General features: G+C 38.5%; 1 protein-coding gene across 7 annotated transcripts in view; it reads right to left on the bottom strand.

Annotated features, from left to right (window-relative positions):
- The window catches only part of ESR1 (estrogen receptor 1), a 241716-nt gene that overhangs the window by 169792 nt on the left and 48604 nt on the right, over window positions 1-23320 (bottom strand). For 6 of the 7 annotated variants that reach the window (XM_069488728.1, XM_069488725.1, XM_069488729.1 and 3 more), the window contains one exon: window positions 7277-7393. In XM_069488728.1, the coding sequence (XP_069344829.1) occupies window positions 7277-7393 (117 nt within the window). The remainder of the gene's footprint in view (window positions 1-7276; window positions 7394-23320) is intronic. The other variant, XM_069488727.1, reaches the window with a different exon arrangement.

The following is a 23320-nucleotide window of genomic DNA, read 5'->3' as shown; positions in this document are numbered from 1 at the left end:
TCTTTGAATTGAGCTGTTCCTATCATACCCTCTGCCCAACTTGCAATGTTGAAAAGTCTACATTAAGAGATCTGAAGGTAGCACAGTCCTTACAAGGATCTTTGCGCTGCCTAACACCATGCTTCACTCCACTGACCTGACAGTCCCAGAGGCTGACCTGCCTTCATCCCTATTAGGCAACTGAGGGCACTATGAATCAGGACAATCTCTTTCATTTTTACCAAATTTTGGAGAGAAACTCTAATTAGTCATCTGGTTTTATTTTTCACCCATGCTAAACTAATGGACATGTGAATTTCCTTTCTTCTTGGAATTTCACGACCACGATCCCTATATCTTGGTTTCTCCCTGATCATATTTTCTGACCCCAATATGGTCATTACTCACCTACTCTTTTCTTCAAACTCTACAACCCAGAGTTAATCCTGATACATTCCACACCCTTGTTACTACCATTGCTGCCACCACTACTAAAGCAGAAATAGAAAGCTATCCATTGATCAGCTATGAACCTCTTAGGCCAAATCCTCTCAGTTCCTCAGGTCAACAGATCACTGACGTCTTAGTGTCATAATGAGGTCTGGAAGAAAGATGAAGAGCATTTATTTTACTCTGGATTTCTTTTCTCTGGACTATGTGCATGTGTCTATGTGCATTAACTTAATTATATGCCACCTATATTTTTTATCAATTATTTTTCACATTATATGTGAGTGGTGACATGGTGTAGTAAAGGGATATGCTGGAAAGATAATGAACTCTGAGTCTAAAATCAAGAATTCTAGGCTCAATTTATCTCCTAGGTAGTTCAGAGACTGCTCAAGTCACTTAATCTTTCTTGGCCTTAGTTTTTTAATCTAGAAGATGAAGTTGCTAGATTAGATCAGTGGTTTGCAAACTGTGTTCCTAGGAGCCCTAGGGTTCCATGAAGGTTCCTCATGATCACTATACTGAGTGAAGAGAGGCTATGCCAAATCAGCTTTTATATGTTTCATAGATTATCTGTTTCCGCTAGTGGAAAAAGAGTCTGATTGCTTTAAAATGTTGTAAAACATTGCATTCATTAATCTTTAAGGTCCATATATGATTCAACTACTCAATTCAGTATATTTCTTTGTTTGCAAATAAAAAATGATAATATGGGGACATTTTTGAATAAATTAAATCTCTATGATATAAATTAATAAAATAAAAATTTTAATATGCTGAATATATAAGTTGCTACTTAAAACAGAAGCTCTTTGGCAAAGAGCAATTGGGTTTCTTTTTTTTTTTTCTAATTGAGAGAAGTATAGTTTTATTTATTTATTTATTTTTTTTTTTTTAATTTCATCTTATTGTTATGGGGGATACAGAATTGCAGGTTACATACGTTGCCCATGTACCGCCTTTCCCCCCAAGTCAGAGGGGTTTTCTTTAATAGTTTTCTTAAATCAAATCCCAAACATGAACACCCCAACCTGCCTTCTGAAAAAACCTAGATTCACATGTGGCTATAATTCTTCTGCAATTATTGGGCAATCCCAAGAAAGTAATTCACATTTATGTTTTAAATGGACTGATTTGGTTCTATCATCATTAACATTAATAATTGGTAGTTTACTTTTGGTAAAAGATAGCCCATGTAGGCTTAAAGGAAATTCTAATCCCAAACCCTAGCTTGAGAGTTCATCCCATCAAAAAATCAAATTATGGTAACTCATAGTGATAAATATTAAACTTTAGCAACAGGGAAATATTTTATTTCCAATTCTTCCTTGGGTTTCTGAGTTATCCTGGACAGATATGTGTATTTCTCTATGTATATTAGTAGTATGTTATTTTCTTGCTTTAAAATTGTAACATTATTTTTTTATTTATTTATTATTTTGGAACACTTCTAAAAATTAAACTGCAACATTGCCATCAAAATAAATAAAGACTAGTTGACAATTACTACTTTGTCTCAAATTTCTTCTTAATGCATGACAATGAAACATGATCAAGATGGGCAGTGCAAGAGTTCTGCACATGATTTAATTTCCACATTCCAATTTCCTCATTTACAAAATGGAAACTTTGCCACCAATACACTTCTGAGTTTATTGTGAGGAAAGAACTTCCACAAATTTGTGTAAATATCTGGCATCATAAAATGATAAATAACAAATCTCACTCATCATGCAGCTATATCAGCTATATCCAGCATATGAGATCAGAAAGACATCAGAAAGGGGGGGGGGAAGCCTATATGTCTGAGCCAGGTTTTTATTCCCCACAAGGGAACTAGATATTTATCCTAGCAGAGGTGATTAAATTGCCATTCTCTTTCATTCCACTAAAAAAAAAAAGCACTCAGATATGATGTTTTTTAATTAAGACAAGATTTACTTTTAAGACAGAAAATGATATGTAATAGATAACAGCCATGTGTTACTTTAAATTTGTAAAGTATTTTCATATATGATGATTTATGATCTTTATGAAAAACTGGTTAAGTAGAAATTATTTATCTTCATTGTGTATCTGCAAATAGTGAAGCTCATAAAAGTGACTTTAATGGGGTTGCTCAGCAAGTCTGGGGAGGAGCCAGTATTTGAACCAAGGATTTCACTTCTGAATTCTTCCCCTTTCCACCAAACTAAGCCAGAATGCCAAATTCTGAGGTAACAACATATATCTTGGAAGTCAGATGGTGTGAGTAGTGTTTCCAGCTGGACTAAACCCAGAAGTGGTTGGCTAAAGCTCTGGACTTCCACTCTGATTTTTCATTATTTGAGCCATCTTCCAACCAAGGCAGTCTCAACTTGTCTTCTGGATTTTTATTTGCTGCTTCACATACAAATGTTCTCTTTGTCTTGCAAGGACACTGATGGAAGGGACCAGGATATTATTCATGATTGCTTGATCTACAATAGCTCGCATTCAAGAAGTCCTAAACAAATAACTATTTAAGTGAATTGAATCAATTCATTAATTCATGCAAAAAAATTTCTTGAACACCTACCTTGTGATTTGTTTAGTGTGAGATCAGTAAATGGGACAGAGAGAGCCCCTGCCATCATGGAGTTTACGGACTATAGACAAAGGGACATTGATCAAACGAATAATAATAGTGATGAGAGCTCAAAGAAAAGCCGTTTGCTAGGAAAGCTAGAACACGAATCTTCCAGCACCTTGATCTTGGACTTCTAGCCTCCAGAACTGTGAAGGAACAGGAAAGGCCTCCCTAAAGAAGAGACACATAATCCTCAATCTAAGGTTGTAGGAGAAGGAGGTGGATGAAGAGAAAAAGCAACCTAGGCAGAGAGACCATGCATTAAGATGGAAAAGCACATCCTCTAAAGCAGCAGTCCCCAACCTTTTTGGCACCAGAGACTGGTTTCATGGAAGACAATTTTTCCACGGAGCAAGGGGCGTTGAAGGGTGATGGTCTGGGGATGATTCAAGCAAGCAACCTAGATCCCTTGCATGTGCAGTTTACAGTAAGGTTCACGTTCCCATGAGAATCTAATGCCGCTGCTGATCTGTCAGGAGGCAGTGCTCAGGTGGTAACGCGAGCGATGGGGAGCGGCTGTAAATACAGAGGAAGCTTCACTTGCTCACCTGCTGCTCACCTCCTGCTGTGTGGCCCAGTTCCTACCAGACATGGACCAGTACTGGTCTGCAGCTCTAAAACGCATCTTGTTGAACTACCGTGGTTCAAAACCAAATCTAATAATGATGTTGGAATTTTCAGGGGCAGTAGGCATTACAACAGATTAAAATTGTTATTTCATTTAGATAAATCATGCACTCTTTTGTATCTTTAGAATACATCTTTAGTAAATTTATTCAGCCTTGCTATAAAAGTAAGAGTAGGGAGTAGGTATGTGGTTCTCTTCTATCTGAAACTAAACTTTTAAAAAAAAAAAATACTTATTTTTTTTATTTCAGCATATTATGGGGGTACAAATGTTTGGGTTATATATATTGCCTTTGCCCCACCTGAGTCAGAGTTTCAAGCGTGTCCATCCCCCAGACGGTGCGCACAGCACCCATTAGGTGTGAATATACCCATCCCGTCCTCCCCCCCCACCTGCCTGACACCCGATGAATGTTACTACTACATGTGCACATAAGTGTTGATCAGTTAATATCAATTTGATGGTGAGTACATGTGATGTTTGTTTTTCCATTCTTGTCATACTTCACTTAGTAGAATGGGCTCCAGCTCTATCCAGGATAAACATTTTATTTCTATGTAGAGATTCAATATCCTAATTGGTAACTAACCTGGTTAAGAAACTGGATTGTTGTAAAACCTGTTGGAAAATGTTGTAATACTTTATTCAGTCACAGCTGTTCTTTACAATTACAAATTTTATAGTTAGTTATAACTGGACTTCCAGTTGTAAATTAAGTCTTTATTTAGAGGAATTTTTGACGAGTTGTTATATAAAGTGCCCTGAGGTTACATGTGGTATCCCATGCGGTGGAAAATACAATAAATGACATTGCTTTACAGCAGGCACTCTATATATGTAATTAAAATGGATGTTCTCACAGGCTATAGTTTTATGAATGCAAAGCTTTACTTAAAAACTTATGTGTGTGTGTGTGTGTGTGTATATATATACATAAATAAACTGCCAGAAAGACAAATTTTCATTGTATTTACAGAAATACTGAACAATCACTGAGTAATCTCTATGGGATATTGTTACAAACTGAATCTGTACCTACAAAATTCGTATGTTGAAACTCTTACCCCCAGTAAATCAAAAGGTAACTGTAGTTGGAGACAGGGTCTTTAAAGAGGTAATTAAGATTAAATGAGGTCATAAGGGTGTGTCCCTAGTCCAATAGGACTGGTGTCCTTCTAAGAAGAGGAAGAGACCCCAGGGATGTGTGTGCACAGAGAAAAGGCCATCTGCAAGCCACAGAGAGAGGCCTTGGGAGAAACCAAATCTGCCAACACCTTGATCTCAGACTTCTAGCTTCCAGACTGTTAGAAAATTAATTTCTGTTATTTAAGCCATCTAGTCTGTTATTTTGTTATGGCAACCTGTTATGAACTTAATTATGTTCCCACAAAATTCATATGTTGAAGCCCTAACCCCCAATATGACTATATTTAGATACAGGGCCTTTATGGAGATACTTAAGGTTAAATGAGGTCATAAGGGCGTGGCTCTAATCCAGAACTGATATGTTTATAAGAAGAGGAAGAGACACAGATAAAACCTCTATGAGGACACAGCAAGAAAGCAGCTATCTACAGACCTGAGAAAGAGGCCTCACCAGAAACCGAATTTTCCAGCATCCTAATCTTGGACTTCTAGCCTCTAGAGCTATAAGAAAATTAATTTGTGTTGTTTAAGCCACCTAGTCTATCACTTCTCGGCCTTTTAGCTAAGAGCAAGTGAAGCCACCCACTCTGTGGTATTTCATTAAGGTAGCCCTAGAAAACTAATACAGATATCTATTTTACAGTCACAAATATATGTACAAGTATATGCATGCACAGACTGCTGTGTGCAAATTATCTAAATTCCTATTTGAAAAGAGTGGGGAGACCTTTATCATGTCTTTGTATATTAGAATTGTTATTAGATTAAAAATGAGTATGCATAATTTATATTTATGCAGCCAGACTTTACCTGGATACTAATTAAGAAAAAAACAGAATTTTTTTTTATTTAGAGGGGTCAATGTATGGGTACATTTGAATTTAAAAAAAAAATGTTTTAGACATATTCACAGGTTGCTTATTTCAGCTTTCAGAGAGAATGTAAGAGCCTGTGCTTAACCTATCTATAATTGCCAAATAAAAACATTAAACTTGGACTCCACTGTTTCAAATTAAGCTTTTCTCATGTAGCTGTTATATTCCTGTCACTTATCAAGTTACCTTAAGAAGCTTTTTTGTGAGTTTAATTAAGCCTGACTAATTCTCCAGCAGTACAAAGAAAGATGAATTCCTTAAATATTTAATCCATTTATGACTCAAAGTGTCATTTTCTGAATATAGCTGTTAAATTCTTGGAATTAATTACCCTTTGAATTAAAGCTGCATTTTCAGATATCCAAGACATATAGTCAACAGTCATAGCTCACACAATGTGTAAATTCAGCATTTCATCTATTCACCAAGAGAATTTATTCCAAATGGGGTATTCAAAATCTCAACATGGAGGACTGATTTGTGATCACGGAACTAAGGAACTTGGTAACAATTGAGCACGCCTTCATCATGACCTCCACCCCTGGTCTTTCGTCTCCTTCCTCCTTTGTCCAAGTATTAATGAGTTAAAGGTTAGCTGCCCTCTATTTGCAAAATCACTTATTCTTTTTCACTGAAACTTTGTTCTCCTTAATTCACCCCAAGCCTCACCTCCTTCAGAAAGCTCTTCCCCACTCCCTTCTTCCCTCCCCTCCCCTCCATATCATCCTGAAACACTGAATGCATCTGTGACTTTGTTTAATTGCACATCTCCTATTTTTTCCCTCCCACTGTGTTGAAGGCTATCCAAGACTAGAAGCAATGGCCCTCAAGATGACATTCCCAAGAATACAAGAAGTTCAATCAGGCAACCACATTGATGGAGCTCCTAACACCCCCAGAACTGGACTCGAGATTTCTGGATAAGAAAATTGGAATATTGGATACATGAAAAGACAGAAAACCACAGACACACGGCCACAATGACACAAGCCCAGGGGAGCAAATCCTGCTCCTGCTTTGGGATTTGCTAGTGCTCAGTCTTCATTTAAATGTCCCAGCACCAAGCCAAACACTGAGGTTAAGAAAGTGTTTGGTTGACTCAATTTCCAAAGGAGAAAACTGCCCTTTGATTCAAATTCAAATTCCCCAAGAAATGGTAAGAGATGGGAAGGTTATAAATTAGCTATTTAGCTTTCACATTTACAGGTCTCAATTTAGGGAACGCTTATCCTCAGATATCATTTTCCAGCATTCGCAATATAAACAGTAACTGAAAAATAATTCCCTGAGCTCTCTTTGTTTCCTTCCACCACCACCTTCCACACACCTTTGATTTTAAAATATAATTATTTACATAGAAAGTCTAAAACATAAAATGGCATGTTAGAATTTACAGTTCCAGCTACTTCCATTTTCTTAAACAAAATACATTATGAAAATACTTTCGTTGCAAAGAAAAATAAGAATAGGAAAAACATTTAACTAGAAAGGAAAACAGTAAATCCCCACAGCTGTTACGAGAGCAGAAACAGCCAGCACTGGGCAGTGGCCAAGGCCATCCCCGAGGGCTCCCCTGGGAGGTGTACCTACCACCTTTCATCATCCCCACTTCGTAGCATTTGCGCAGCCGGCAGGCCTGGCAGCTCTTCCGCCTGTTTTTATCAATGGTGCACTGGTTGGTAGCCGGACACATGTAGTCATTATGTCCTATTAAAAGCAAGAGGACAGAATTAATACTATTTCAGGAAACTCAGCCAGTCAGAATCTACAGGGAAACAGTTTGGAGGATGTTTTCCTATTTCGCTCTTGGCCTTACTATGTTGCTACCTCAGCCTGCCTGGCTTTTCCTGTCCTTGAAGTATAAACATAACCTCCCTTAGACTTCATTTCTACAGCAGCCAATTGCTTCAGAAGTTCTTTAGGCAAATCGCCTCCGGTTCACACAGCCTAGGGTTTGCAGCATGGTGTTTTAGAAGAGCTCACAAGATTATATTTTCTCAGGAGATAAAGCTTTGGGATTTTTTTGAATTTTTTTGTTTTTTTAACCAAGGCCACTGGCTAAAATTGTTGTCAGGATAGAGTCGTTAGAAGTAGAATTTTCAGGAACAGAGTTTCAAAGTGGCCCTTTTAAAAATACAATTTAAAGCATCTTTGGGTAGGTATTAAAATACAACATGGAATACCTAAACTCAAGCCAAGTCGGGGGTGGTTGGCTGGGCTGCCGCAAGGTTCAACCCTTGGGTCAGTAAGTTAGTCCATCACTGACTAGCGAGAGGACACTGAGCAAGCTACTTAACATCTCTAGGTCTCACTTTCCTCCTCTCTAGCCTACAGAAAATAATGGCACCCACCACATAAAATTGTTCTAGGAATTAGAATAATTGAGAGCTTTTCTTCACCTCTCCTGCATGGCTCCACCCACACCAATCTGTTTTCCACCTTAGTTGCCTACAAAAGCAGCTTCCCTAAGATCACCAACGACTCCGGTTGCTGGACCCAACAGATATTTTTCAGTCCACATCATACTCAAGCTATCGCAAGCAGAAGCAGCTGACAACATTGAGTCCTCCCCTTCCTCTTAAAACAGCCTTTTCCCTTTGGCTTCCAGAACACAAAACTTCTGATGTTTCTTCTGCCTCTCTGGCTATGGCTTCTGCAGATTCAATTTCCTCCATCCAACACTAAGCCAGAGTTGCTTGGGGCTCAATCTTAGGCCCTTGTCTTCTCATACTACCCCATATTCTCCTATAAGAGAATCTAGTCCCAGTTATGGCTTCCATATCACCACATGCAGATCACACAAATTTATACTCCCAGCCCAACCCTCTTCTCTGAGCTCCAGGCACATACATCCAATTACCCCCAGGAAGTTTCTGTTTTAAGATTTAGAAGTCATCTCTACTCCTTTATCTATCAAAAAAGTCTGATTTATAATGTGCAGAACATTAAACTTCACAAATTAATAAATATTGGCATGTTTTTATTAAGAATTCTGTTCATATAAGTCTAAATTCGTGCACGTCTTGGGGAAATGTCCTGAATTTTAGACTAAGGAAATGATACACACTGTTTTAAAACATGGCTCTCATTCTCTCCCTCAAAAACATTGAATATATATTTCACCCTCTAATTAAGATTCTCTGCTTAAGTCTCTATTTTCCCATTTACTAAGGGCAAGATGCAACCTGTAGTGAAATGTTTTAACTATGGAACTCTTTGTTCTTCTTTCAACGTAAGGGTCAGTCCCAATTAGAATAGGGTGGAGTGGGGACCTGACAAGAAATGCTGGTCTCATAAAACTTGGTTTTCCATCTTTAGATATACATTATAAAAGTCACTGTATAAACAGGCTTCAGGTCAAATTAATATCTGTATTCTTCTATTGCCTAATAGAAACCAGCAAACTAGTCAGCAGAGTTATAAACCTGTAACTTCAGTAAAAGACCACACACTGACTCAAATAGTTATTATTTTTAGATTTGCCCTTATTAATTGGGACAAACTGAAGAAGTAATAGAACAGAAATATTTTATCTGGGAAGATGCTAACTCTAAGCAAAAGGTGTAGTTTTCTGATACTTTAAAGAAACTTCTAGTGTTTGGTCTTCTATGGTGTTTATGCAATATATGTTGCTATATTTTAAAACATGTATATGCTAAGTCTCAGAAGACATTGGCCAATAACCATTCAAACCAAATATTCCTTTGACTCCCTTTTTTTCCAAAGTCAGTTATTTTGCAAGCCAGAAGATGGGAGAACCAAATTGGGTCAGAGGCCAATTGGCTGAGTCTTATGGTTGGATTGGCCATCCATGAAAGATGTGTATCTTTATAGAACCAAGTGAAATTCCTGAACTAACATGTTTAATGCATAAAATACAATAGATTTCTACAACTGAATTCATCTCTTAACAAAAATGAAAAGAGATATACAACAAAATCATGTTCATATTGTAAACCTTTATGGCAAAGCTAGGATTGATAAAGTGGCAAAAAGAAAAATTTAACAGGTACATATTTGATCTATACAATTTAAAAAAATTCTTATTAACCAAACACCATTAACAACTATTTGTAAGTCTTCAACTTCCATCAGAAGAACAAAAACAACAAAGTAGTTTTTTTCTTTTCCTTAATAAGTATAATTTGACCAATCCATATTATCAAAGCAATTAATGTGAGTTGCTTAAGAAGAGATTCGTTTTTCAATTTTATTGTTTGGTCTTGTGAAAACAGCACATGAAGAAACCCTATTGAAGTAGAATTAATTTTTTAAAACAACAACTCACACCAGTTGTATCACTGAAACATACAATGTGGGTTTTTGCTTGTTTGTTTGTTTTTTACTGAAGAGACAGAAGAACTGTATGTACCTGTGACCAGATTGGCCCCAACGTTCCTTCTGTGCAGGTCTGGATGAAGCAAAATGTGATGTTCAGGTGAAGGTTTGGAAACATACTCATCACTATTTTCTTGCCCACCAAAAAATGAAAATAAAAAGCCTTTGGGGGAATCTCAGGTTTGACCAGGAGGAAGTGGAAGGGAAAGGAGGCAGATGAAACAACCAGAAAGCCAGGGAGTGGGGAGGGGAGTCACCCATGAGCAGGAACCCCCAGGCCAACCCCTGCCGCTACCGCAAGACAGGGACTCACTGAGTTTTCCCCCAGCTCCTCTGAGATTCTTTTCTCTTGCCTTTTTCTTTTTCCTTCTCATTTTTCCCTCCTTCAGGAGCAGCTGTTTTTGCTTTGTTATCATCACACAGAAAGTCTACATTTGTTAGTTATGAAAATAAACAATGACCCATATTCAGAGCTTCAAAAGGAACACAAAGACAGGCCAAACAGTAGCCTCAGAGAAATCTAATATTGTGGATCTTTCCTACTGTCACACTTTTCCTTCAGTATTTCCTGGCAGTCACCTCAGACCTAATCTCTTTCCTGAGCTTGGGACTTGTTTGTCCACCTGCCCCGTCCATCAAGACTTGACTGTCACAGACACTCCAAGATGGGTGAGTCCCAAACAGAACTGACTCTTCTTTCCTCACCAATCTGTTCCTACCCTCTACCACACAACAAAGCCTGAAAGGTGGGCATTACTCTAGATTCCACCCTCTTCCTCACTGGACGCTCCCTCTCTACCCCCCACCACCACGCGCGCGCACACACACACACACACACACACACGGATCAAATCAATTATTTTTTTTTTAATTCTTTTCCAAAGCAAAACCATTGTTGCTTTGGGTTCCCTGTCATCTCTGCAGTCCAGACCATCTACCCCCAGATTACTGCCGTAGTCCACTGTGGGACCGTCTGCCCCCCAGCCTTTCCCTGTCAATCATTCCCCACCGCATTGCCAGAGTAATTTTCCTGAAACCATACACCATCATGCCACTATCCTGCCTAAATGTCGTGAGGCTCCTGCAGTCTCTAAAAATAAAATCTAAATGCTCTAACACAGTTTGCAAAGTTCTTCTTAAAGCCTTTCTCACCTTCTCTCCCCATTCTTTAAGTCACACCCAAGTTCTAGCCGTGTCTTTCTGTTGAAACACACCACGCTCCTTCTCACCCCTGAGACTTCGCACGTGCTCGTCTTTCTCGTGGAAACACTTTCCTTATTCTTGGCACAACTGACTCCTACTCAGGTTTCAAGTGTGACAGTCAAGAGACCAATCCCTCTGCGCAACCTTTTCTGTCCCTCCAACTCTGCCTCGTTCGTGTCCTGTCACAGCACTTACCACGCCGGGTTTTGACGGCTTGCCTCGTTCGCCAGATCAGTTTGGGCAAGAGATGTACCACATTGGTCTCAGTATCACCATTGATCCTGTACCCAGCACATTCTCGAGCACACAATGGAGCTCAGCAAGTATCTGTCATCTGAACAACATGGAGATACTAAGGCTCTGCGTTCCCCTCGCACACCTGATCCGTCTGTGGAGCACAGGCCTCCTGAGGGGGCAGACTGCGGTCCCATAAAGGAAGTAATGAGTGAGAACAAGGCTTGGTCCTAAGGGTGGCTGGAGGAGCAGGAAGCCAGTTTCGGGGGTGGGGGAGGTCTGTTCTTCCGCACTGGGTAGGGCCACACATTAGTGTAAAACAACAGCTCCTCACAGGTGAGCAGGGCCAAGAAGGGTTTGGGAAGCTCGTGTATTACCCACAAAGCAGCTGCACCACTATTTCTATTTTGATGCTTTGCTGATTCCCTAATGCATTTCATGATTGCTCCAAATAAAAATCAACCCGTTCTAATTATTTCAGTTTGTTCTTTATAAAAATGTTTTTCTGAATTAAAATGTTATTTTCCCTCTCTAACATTTTGCTTATGTATGCATTTTAATATGGTTCGTTTCACTAATAATGATTTATTTTCATAGGATGTTTTTAACTTTTTAAAAATTTCTATTTCATGATTTTACTAAATCCTCCAAGAATAGCAACTTCCTCAATTCATCTCCCCCACTTACTGCCATCACCAGAAAACACAGTTAGCTGTAAATATGATGGGTCTATTGTATTATTTCCCACACAAAATAGAAATTCTTATAAAGGAATTATTAACAAGGTTGAAGTATTAGTAGGGGAAAAGGAATACCTTAATCAAAGGGTCTCTTAAAAATAAAATATATGTTTGGGGGATGGGCACACTTCAAGCCCTGACTCAGGTGAGGCAAAGGCAATATATGTAACCTAAACATTTGTACCCCTGTAATATGCTGAAATAAAAATTTTTTTTTAAATAATAAATAAATAAAATATATAGACTGTTCACTAATCGACATTTTATAAGAGGAGCTACAGTTCAAAGTGCTCTATTCATGAGTTAATCGTTGAATATAAAGATATTACAAATATTTACTTCAATCATAACCCATAAATTTGAAGGTCCATTTGCCTCAATAGCAGTTCTGTGACATAAGTAGGTAGTATAGTTATATTTTTCCTTGTTCATTACTTTCTAACTTTGTGGAGTCAGAAGTTGTACTTGAATGGTGTTTTCCAACTATTTCTACCACCAATGGACACATTTCAAAGTGCTCCACAAGCTCACAACACTCCTAAGGAAGTTTACATGCAGATTTAATTCGTAACTAGCAAACTTCAAAATATATGACATCAGCTCTTATTTTATGTTTTTTCTTTTTAAGAAATGAGCTCACTAAAGATATATACAGTACTCTGAAAAAATGCATTAAAATCAAGGAGACTTTCATGAGGTTAGGCAAAAAGCCAAGTATGAAAACTGGGAAAAGATTTTGCCCCATTAAGAAATAAACACTTAACATTTCTTATCAACATGTACAAGCATTTAGCTAACTGTTCACATTTTAAGGCGTGTAAATGAAAATGCATTCTGAAAGATAAACTCTCTAATGTTTAAACATCCACACACCAAATAAAAGCCGATTTTAGCTAATCCTGTCAAAAAGCCTCATTGAGGATTCCAATAAAATAATATTTTATTTTCAAAGTCCTATTCTTTTATACCTGATTGATCCATAAATTTAGCTAATGTCTTTAAAGCTTGTTATCTATACAGTCTCTTTATTAAAGGCTCTCATTGAACATCTGCATAAAATTAACTAGAGTTTATTAAAATTTGAGGCATCCAGGAACTGTACACAAATAATTTAAGTTGCCAAATAAGATGTCTTTCTACTTCTAAGTATCAACATGTATTTACAGAGTGTTAAATACAGCTTTAAATTTGATGTGGAATCACAGGCTCCTATACATACTTGGCCAAAGGGAAATCTACACTAGTTTTATCAGTAAAAAGACTCTTCTAGGTACTGAACATTGTATGCCAGATGCTGTGCTATACATGGACTATTTCATTTAATCCCCTTGGCAACTTCATGAGAGAGGAATTATATTAATCTCAATTTTACAGATGCAAAATTATGATAAAATTTACAAAGCCTGCTTAAAGTCACACAGCAAGCAAGTGGCAGATGAGTTTTGAACCAAGGCCTCCCTCATTCCAGAGGCTCAACTCTTATCCATTCTCACAATCTTCATACATGGAAGGTCCAACTTCCCCAAACAGCCAGCTCTTCACTCAAGAATGGTATCTACTTTCCAGATGGCAATAATGGTAGGATTCTCTGAAGCTATCTGACCATGGAGTATTCTGCTTCTTAGGAAACTCATGTATGAGAAAGTAAAAAGTGAGGAATTAACACAGTCAACCCAATGTTATTGTCTTCTATTTAATAAATCTGCGAGTTAAATACTAAGATCAAACCATACTGAATTCTATGGGCAATACATTTTGACTTACATCCCAGGGATGAAATGCACAGCCCAACTCCCCTAAACATGATTGTCCAGAGGAACAGAAGTCCTGCCCTCCCTTACACGCCAAGGAAAATATTGACATCCTGCATTATCTACATCTTCCCGATCCCCTGACTCATGACTGACACTTCGCCTTGGTAGTGCCATACACATTATTTACCAAAGGAAAGAAGTGTTATCGTAATTGCAGGATAGACCTAACAATAGGTTCAAACAGTGATGTCTTTGGAGCCCATTAGCAAAAAGAAAAGGAAGACTAGCAGGGAATTTGTTATGGAAGGGAGACTTCACAGTGTTTTTAAATGAAAGTAGGAGTGTATGATTGTCATAAAAATGAAGGATTAAAAGTACTTAAAGTTATGCCAAGGGAAAAAATCATACCAAAATATGTATTAATCATCTTCGAATATTAAAGTAGATGAAGCAGAGAGATGTGAAGAACTTGCACATGGCTTTGTCAAATACTTAAAGCTAGAAGGAGAAGGAGGAAGAAGTCAAAGATTCTGGTGGCTTATGCCAGGATGTCTTGAATATTGTTCTTACCATTAATCAGAAAGGGAATCTAATTTGGGAGAAGGGCGGCAAGAAGAGACATGCAACAATTTTAAACATGTTGTATTTGAGATTTCAGTAGTACGCCAGCATGCAACTGCCCAGCAGGCTATTGTAAATGCAGATTGAAGCTTGGCAGTCATGTCAAAACGAATTGGGAGACCACCTTATCCAGCAATTCCACTCTCACGTATATTCCCAAAGGAACTGAAAGCATGAACTCAAACAAATATTTTTACACCCATGTTCCTAGCAACATTGCTCAAAATAGCCAAAAGGTGGAGATAATCCAAATGTCCATCAACAGGCAAATAGATAAACAAAATACGGCATCAATACAATGGAATATTATCCAGCCTTAAAAAGGAATTAAATTCTGACACACACTACAACATGAGTGAACCATGAAGACATTATCCTAAGTGGAATATGCCAGACACAAAAGGATAAATATTAAATGATTCCCCTTATATAAAGTTCCCAGAATAGGCAAATTCATAGAGACAGAAAGTAGAACAGGGGTTATCAGGAGTTGCGGGGGGGCATGGGAAATTATTGTTTAATAGGTCCAGAGCTTCGGGGTGGGATGATGGAAAAATTCAGGTTGCACAACAATGTGGACGTAATGTCACTGAACTGTACACTTAAAAATGGTTAAAGTAGCAAACTTCATATTATGTATATCTTATCACAGTTTTATAAAAATGAAGTTGGAGGTGTAGGGAGCATCTGCATGAGGCAGGTCAGAAAAACGAATCAAAGTGGGCCTGTCAGGATTTCCTCCTGTGCCATAGTGCTGGGCCCAATGGCTGGAGAGCACAGAGGCCATGCACTTCCCCTGGACTGGGTGCTGTGCTGGGCGAATTCAGCCCTTCCTTAATCGCATCTGACCATCATGAGCAGCGAGTTAGGTTACTCTAATTCCCATGTTACAGAAGCAGAAACTGAGACTCCAAGAGGTTGACTCACTTATTCAAGTTCTGTCTCATTCACAAATCCTCGCTCTTCCGGGAACATAGTGGTACAGTTGGTGAAATAAAAAGAACTCAGCAACTACTGAATCAGAACACTTAAATCTTAAGTTATACTTTAAATTATAATGAAAATATAATTCCCTAATGGAATTACTATATTGTGTCATTGGGAGACTGTTTTAGAAGCAGCAATAAAATTATTTCCAGAACCTGTGATTGCTAACACTCCCATAGTTATATCTCGGAAAATATGAGCGATTTAATCACATTAAATGTATTCATCAGTAGATTATGACTATAAAAATCTTTCTGGAAAACCTTTCCACACACGCCAGCATAAAATAAGGAGAGAAAGTGAAAGTAGAAAGCAAGGTATTGAGGAAATAAATAAGAAATTTACATCTTGTGAAAGAACAACTGCAGTATTATGTTTGGAAATAAATTTTGACTCAGATATTAAAGTGAATATTCTCCAATTTATGACCAATGCAGCGAGCCAAACAAAATGAAATAGAACTTGGCTGTCTCAGTGAACACATTCCTAAAAATCCAGTGAGGACATTCAATGTGCCATGATTTGAACTATTTCATAACCACATCTGTACACAATGGCATGCAAATAAAAACGGCATGCCTTAATAATGCACCCCAAATTATATTTGTACACCTAGTCAATTCTAGTTAATCTTATCAGTGACAACAACTACCTCTAACTGGCATCTTACTTTTATTTTCTAAGTGAAACAAAAAATATCATTTGCATCTAGGTAAATTTTCTATGAAAGACTTTTTTTAAAAAAGGATTCTAGGAAAGAATATTGTCCTGGGAACTTTCTTTTTCCTAAATGAAAATGAAGCAAAGAGGAAATCCTCTATGTATTTGCCCTTGCTAGATCCTTGTCTGCTAAAAATTCGGCCAGGGCAATGACATGATCCCTCTTTTTGTCCAGCCTCTTGCTTACCATCTGCAACACCACAATTGTGTTAAGCACCTGGCACAGGATCAAACTAACAGCTGCAATAAAGGAAAACATAATGAAATCAGTGGCCACCACCTCACTGTAATACCCCAGAGACAATGAACTGCTCTCAATAATGCCTCTTAGGACTGGACAAATAAGCAAATTCTACAGCCCAGAAAAGGACTTTCTGAAATTGCTCCTTCTGGGACAATAGATAAGCAAAAACAAAGAGGAGAGAAGTGTGACGATTGGTGTGATGAGTTCAATACCAGGCAGCATTCAGCTCACCTCTAGACCCCTCTCCTTTGCTCTGTTCAGTAGTTCCCAGAGAATTCTCCAAGCTTGCTTCCCACCTGCACTCATTTAAAGTCTAAACCCTGGTATCCAAAAGTAGTAGAAACAAGTTCAAACTGTTCTTGTCCTAAGCTGAAGAAGCAAAAAAGGGGAAAATGGTCTAGTGCTCAGAGCAGGAGGGTTAAACTCAGAAACCCTGAGCAGAGCTGTGTTTACTGCCCTGGATTCATAAAATCATGAATAAGTACATTTTCCCATCCTCCTATTTCTGTGTCATTTCTGTGCTTTGGGAGAGAATAAAAGAGGCTGTGTTTACTAAGATCTGGTGTGGTGGTGGGCTATGGATGTCCCTCAAGTTGTCATACTTGAACATTCCCTTGTAGACTTTTGACCCTCTAAGTGCTAAATAAGGGGTTTCACCCATCTTCAGAAGCCGTCCCAAATTAACCTCCTAGGACAAGTTCCTCTGGGGCACCCTGATAGGAGCCATGGAAGAACAGTCAGAAGCTTCTGATTCAATGGTCAGATGGTTCCTCTAGGACACCTTTAACACATGAGTTCTGTCATCCCCTTTTCAAAAATTTAAGTCCACTTCAAAAATAAGAAAACAAACCAAAAAAAGTCATCTATCAGAGTTGGAAATAACTACCAGCCTACTTTCCCAGCTTAAATAATAACAATCTCTCCTAACCAGGAGAAATTGAAAAATGCTTGTTTTCATTCATTTTAATGTCACTGAACCTTTACTGGATGGTTGTTTGATAACATAAACAAAATCTATGCATAAGGAAAAATGTTTTACATCTATTCATACTTATCTGCCTGGTAAATTTAACCCAAAGTAGCGTAGGTGATTATCTATGCACTTGATAGTTCTCACGGTAGGGGAGAGTTTCCTCCACACGTGCTGCAGTAGCCCTGCACTCTGGCAAAGAGCCGTGTGCATATTAGACGCTCAGTAGAGGGGTATTAAAATCCACACTGCCTGGGCATCCAGACAGCTCGAGTCTCCGTGGTCACACCGCCCTGGCAGCAGAGTTATCTCAGTGCGTCACACTTTGGAAACGAGTGCTGCTCTCATTTCTCAAGGGTGTGTTTGGCTTCGCAGTCTGCATTCTGTCCACACCCCATTCTATCTGATGAGAACAAGAGAGCCCAGAAAAATCTAGTGCCTCCCTTTCTAGAACTAGCCTTGGGGAAGAAAATGACCCAGCTGTGTGGCCTGAAGGCGCTATTTAATGTCTGCCGGCCACACCCAAGTCCTCATCAGGCAAAGGAAAGATAAGCATCAGTTGGTCAGCAAGGCCCATTATACTTCTAAACTTCAATTATTTTCTTTCCTCACTCTCCTGAGATCCATATTTCCTTGTCAGCTGGCTTCTTGATGTGCCAGATTGGTGATCTTTTCACTGATTCCAAAGAGTTTAGAGCAACTGCATGGTCTCTGCACTACGTCACAGCTATCTGGGCCTATTTAGGGAATGTTGCAGCGTTAGGAGCACCGAGTTATGTCTAGGTTCCAGGCTCCAGGTAACCATGGGTGAGCCAGGTGACCCCGCTGGGCCTTTCGATAACTCCATTAATGGCTGTTATATGGCCAGTGAAATAATATATGTAAATGCTTTGTCAACTGTAAAACATTATGCCAATAAAAGGCATTATTACTCCATCCTAAGGATTAATATACAGCCATCAAAAAGAATGAGTGAGACCTATAGGCACTGAAATGGAAAGATCTCCAATACACATTATTCCATGAGAAAAGCTAGGCACAGAGTAATGTGTGGAGCATAATGCCACTTATGCTACCAAAATATACGTATGTGTGTAGGTATACATATGTAATGTTCAGAGGAAACTGTTAATAGTGTCTACCCACTGAGAAAAGGACTGTGGAGTTTCATATGAGACCAGAGGAAGACTAACCTTTAATCATGTACCACTGTTGTACTGTTTAACATTTAAACTTGTGTATTTGTCTGCTGGTTTTTTTAAATAATCAAATAAGAAAAAAAATACTTAAAAAATTTCAAGCCAACACCAGCCCGGCGTCAAGAGTCTTCACTTCTTTTCTGGTTCTGCTACCATCCCATCCAGAGGTTATTTCTCTCTGCTCTGCAACCCACACACTAAGCAATCAACTTAACCACCAGAACCTTGTTAAGCAAGAGAAAACTAGCACATTTCTTTTATACAGAATAGGAAAAAAGGCTAAGGGTGAGCTGTGTTTTTTAACTTTCAGATACTCCAGCAAAGAACAGGCAGCAGAAACCCAAACCCCGGGTGGAGGCTCTAATCTGTTCCTCGTCTGGCCGGTCACAGTCCACCTCGAGTATATCTACAACTTCCCGCCTCCCAAGCTGGGCCAGTTGCCCCTTGTTTTCAGTTGACCCAAACCTTTATCCCTGAGGGACTTTGGTCTCCTCTCTGTATAGAGGATGGAGTCCTTAACCCTTATCCTATACCAGGTAAGATACAAGGAGGCACACAGGGGTGTCCTGGTTCTGCCCGTTGCATGGTAACAGCCCATTTCCCCTTGGCAATCAGGACTAACCCCAGCCAACTCTTGCCTGTTAACCTAGTGGGACAAGAAGCCAGGTATTGTCAGGTGGTAGTCCACACTTCCCCTGTCCCTTTTGGAAGCACTCCTTCCCTTGGGGGATACAAGAGAACACAGTGGTTAAGAATCAGGCTCTGCAGTCAGACTAGTTGGGTACAATACTGGTTTTGCTGCTTATATATCTCAGTTTCCTCATCTGTAAAATGAGAGTAATTACAGTGCTGACTTCCTCAAAATTTTGGGAAGGATTAAAGGAGATGATTCATCCAAGACACGTAACCTAGAGCCTGGGGCACAGCAAGTGTTCATTAAACATTAACCATCATTATTATTAGATACTACATCTCCAGACTAACAGAGCTCAAATTTGCAAAGACAGCATCTAAAAGATAATAGCCTCAAACCAATCTAGAATAACCTATCATTGTCTTAGTAGTTAAACAATCCATTTTTACCCTTAAGTAATTCTCTTCACATCATATAACTTGCTAGGCTATATTTAGGCAATCAATTGTAAATCATGCAAAACACCTGGTCCTATCCAAAAAATCCATTCCAGTCAGCGTAAGGCTAACTGTCAGAGCTGGACACTATTCTAATGCTTGAAAAAGCAAGCAAAAATATAAGAAAAACAGCCATTTATTCAAGTCTCTTAACAAAGTATGTTCAAACACCTTTTTAAACAACCAGGAATTACAGCCTAACTGTCCAGGAATGTAGGAAAGTCATAACATGCCTATTGGAGAGACACTAACCCAGACTAATAATTCATTTCAGGCTTTAAGGTGAATGTGGTTGAGTCTCCGGTCCAAGAAGTTACAGGACAATAGTCATCTACAGTCTGAAGTAAGCCCCAAACTATTAAGCCAATCTGTGAAACAGAAAAGTACTCTGATTCCTGATTCATGCTACCTGAATTCTCCTCATTGCTTACAAATGAGAGCAAGGAAGAGGGGCTATATTTTATTTCACAGAATACATTTCAAGAAGTGTTAAATTTGATATAATTACCTTTTTTACCATCTATTCTCCTTCTACTGATTAATAATTTGGTGCCATTCCAAACTCCCATTTTGAAGTAGCAATTATAAAGGTTATTGTGAAATTTGGTGTTTTGTTTTTTTTTTTTAATTTACTACAAAATGCTAGGTTTGTTTGGAAGCAGCCCATTCCTTGGGAATGCTCTTCTGGAAAGAGAAGATTATACTCCTTAGTATCACTATCAAAGATATATAATAAGCTGAATGGACTATTTAGACTTATCCAGCCATAAGAGAAAGTATATTTCAATAATTTACACATGCAACAAAATTTAATTTAAAATTGTTTACCTTTGGCAGGGCACAGTGGTTCATGCTTGTAAACCTAGCACTCTGGGAGGCCAAGGTGGGAGGATTGCTTGAGCTCAGGAGTACAAGACCAGCCTGAGCAAGAGAAAGACCCCATCTCTACTAAAAATAGAAAAATTAGCTGGGTATTGTGGCACAAGCCTGTAGTCCCAGCTACTAAGGAGGCTGAGACAGGAGGATCTCTTGAGCCCAGGAGTTTGAGGTTGCTGTGAGCTACAATGACGCCACTGCACTCTACCCAGGTGACAGAGTAAAACTCTGTTCAAAAAAAAAAAAAAAGTTTACCTTCAATTTCATATTGTGCAAATTAAATAATACCTTTGTTCTTTTTAAATATATTTTAAGTAAAGGAAGGCCAGTTAAAAACTTTACAAAAAGAAGCACTGTAGCAATAAAATAAAAAGAATATTCAAGGAATTTTCTAAGTCTCTGCTATATATAAGAAGCTACGTACTTGGTAGTATAAGATGCCCAAGAATACACCATCTCCGCTCTCTAAAGCTCAACATTCTTAAAGTAAAAAAGCATCAGTAAGAGATAGAAATCCGCAGAGAAGTTTTCAAAAATTCTGATATCTTCTTTTGGTTTTATAGCAGAAATGGTAACTAATTTTCAGGTGCTGGCTATGAGAAAGAACTTTGTATTTAAGAAGTAAGGGGCATTTTTTTTCTGTATCTGGCTTGTTTCACTTGGTGTGATGTCTTCTAGGTTCATCCATGTTGTTGCAAATGGCAGGATCTCCTTTTTTAAAAGCTAAATAATATTGCAGTGTGTGTGTGTGTGTGTGTGTGTGTGTGTCACAATTTCAGAGATGGCGAAGTGGGGAGATCTAGTCAAAGGGCACAAAGTTGCAGTCATGTAGAATGAATAAATGCAGAGATCTTATGAACAACATGATGACTATAGTTAATATTACTGTATTGCATACTGGAAATTTGCTAAGAGAGTAGACTGTAGGTGCTCTCACCACATAAAAAAATGATATGTGAAGAGATGGATATGTTAATTAGTTTGACTGCAGTAATCATTTTAGTGTGCTTATATATATAACATGTACACCTTAAATATATATATTTTTATTTGAAAAACAAATAACAAATTAAAAAGAAAAGTTTAAAAAAAGAAGTAAGGGGTAAAGACGGATTTAGAAGCACAATAATGTACTATTAAGTTATTTGCTCCACCTAGCTTCAGAGTAGAAAAATATCTATAGGAAACTTAATAGAGCCAATTGGAGGTAATGACACTAATGACTCTTCACAGAGCGCCCACTGCAGGTTAAGCATGATCTCTAATCACTACGTCAATCCAGCAAGGTAGGAACCAATGCACCAAGTATCATTGAAGAAATAGAACTTCAGAGACATCAACGGCGGGGGTTGGCGGTGGTAAGTGGCCCACAGTGATCTCATGGGGTGAGCCCCAGGGATCATCTCTGAGCGTGTGACTCTGCCTCCTGAAAGAGCCGGTTGGTTCAAAGCTGGGTCAGTCAGAGGCCTTCCCTAATATTTGCTACCTGAAAGAATGTCATAGGATGTGAAGCTTTGCAGCTGCTGCCTGCCCTGCTTCCCACCTTAGGGAAAATACAGGTTTACACACAGGGAACATGAAGAACACACAGAGCGGCAGTGAGGCTGAGGTCCTGATGGGGTCTGAGCTCCTAGGTCCCTGGTCACTGAGGTCTGGCTGCACCCTGTCGTGTCTGCAGTTAGCCACGCAAGTAACTTTTCTGAAACCTATTCCTTTTCTTCCCTCCACCCCCCAAAGCTAGTTTCTGGTAGATGTTGCTCACTCAAAACTAGAAGCCCTAACTAATACATGAAGTAATTTTTCTAAGACTACACAGCTAAGTCCTAACAATGACAACTATATTTCTATGGTAATTTATAATTTATAAAGCTAGTTCTCATGCAATAATCATTTTATTAGTTACATTTTATAAATTGTGACAAAATGTGATCCATATTAAAAATGCAAAAATATACTGAAGGCAAAGAATAGGTATGTTTTCTTGCATATCATAAGTCATGAAATTTGAAAAAAAGGAAAAAGGAAAAGTTAATGAACACGAAGCCCTGTTTTTCTGACCCTTCCACATCTACTGCCGTATAGCAGATACAAAGCAGAAACTGCATAAGAACTGCTCCTGTAAAGGTTTTCTTAAACGAATGCTACTGTAACCTAATTCATATGCCTGGTTGTAACAGTTCACTCCACTTAACTGGTAAGTGAATCAGAGCCGATTTTGAAGAACGGAACAGTCTCTACTGAGTCTTACAGAAACAAATCAGTCTCACCTGTTATTTCTTGGTAAATGATTCAGTCTTTAATTTCTACTCCTTTCACTTCAAATATACTATGAAGTATTTAAATGACTTCATACCATGAACTATAAATCACAGTGATCCCTACTCCACTTACGATTTTAAGCAAAAAGAGAGTCCTAAACAAGATAGCACCAGACCAGGTATGACTGTTGTCTTGTTCCTACTTAAAATATAAAGCTAAACTCCTCAGGGGAAAAAAAAAAATAAAGCAATTGAAAGTAATGTGTTAATTCACAGATAAAATACTAAGAGCAGACAGAAAAGGATCCAGAGGCAGGGAGGTGGGCCAGAACACATTTCCGAATCAATTCTCTTTCCAG

This window comes from Eulemur rufifrons, chromosome 15 (genome assembly GCF_041146395.1).
Source record: "Eulemur rufifrons isolate Redbay chromosome 15, OSU_ERuf_1, whole genome shotgun sequence".
Classification (NCBI taxonomy): Eukaryota; Metazoa; Chordata; class Mammalia; order Primates; family Lemuridae; genus Eulemur; species Eulemur rufifrons.
This window is presented reverse-complemented; position numbering and strand designations above follow the sequence as displayed.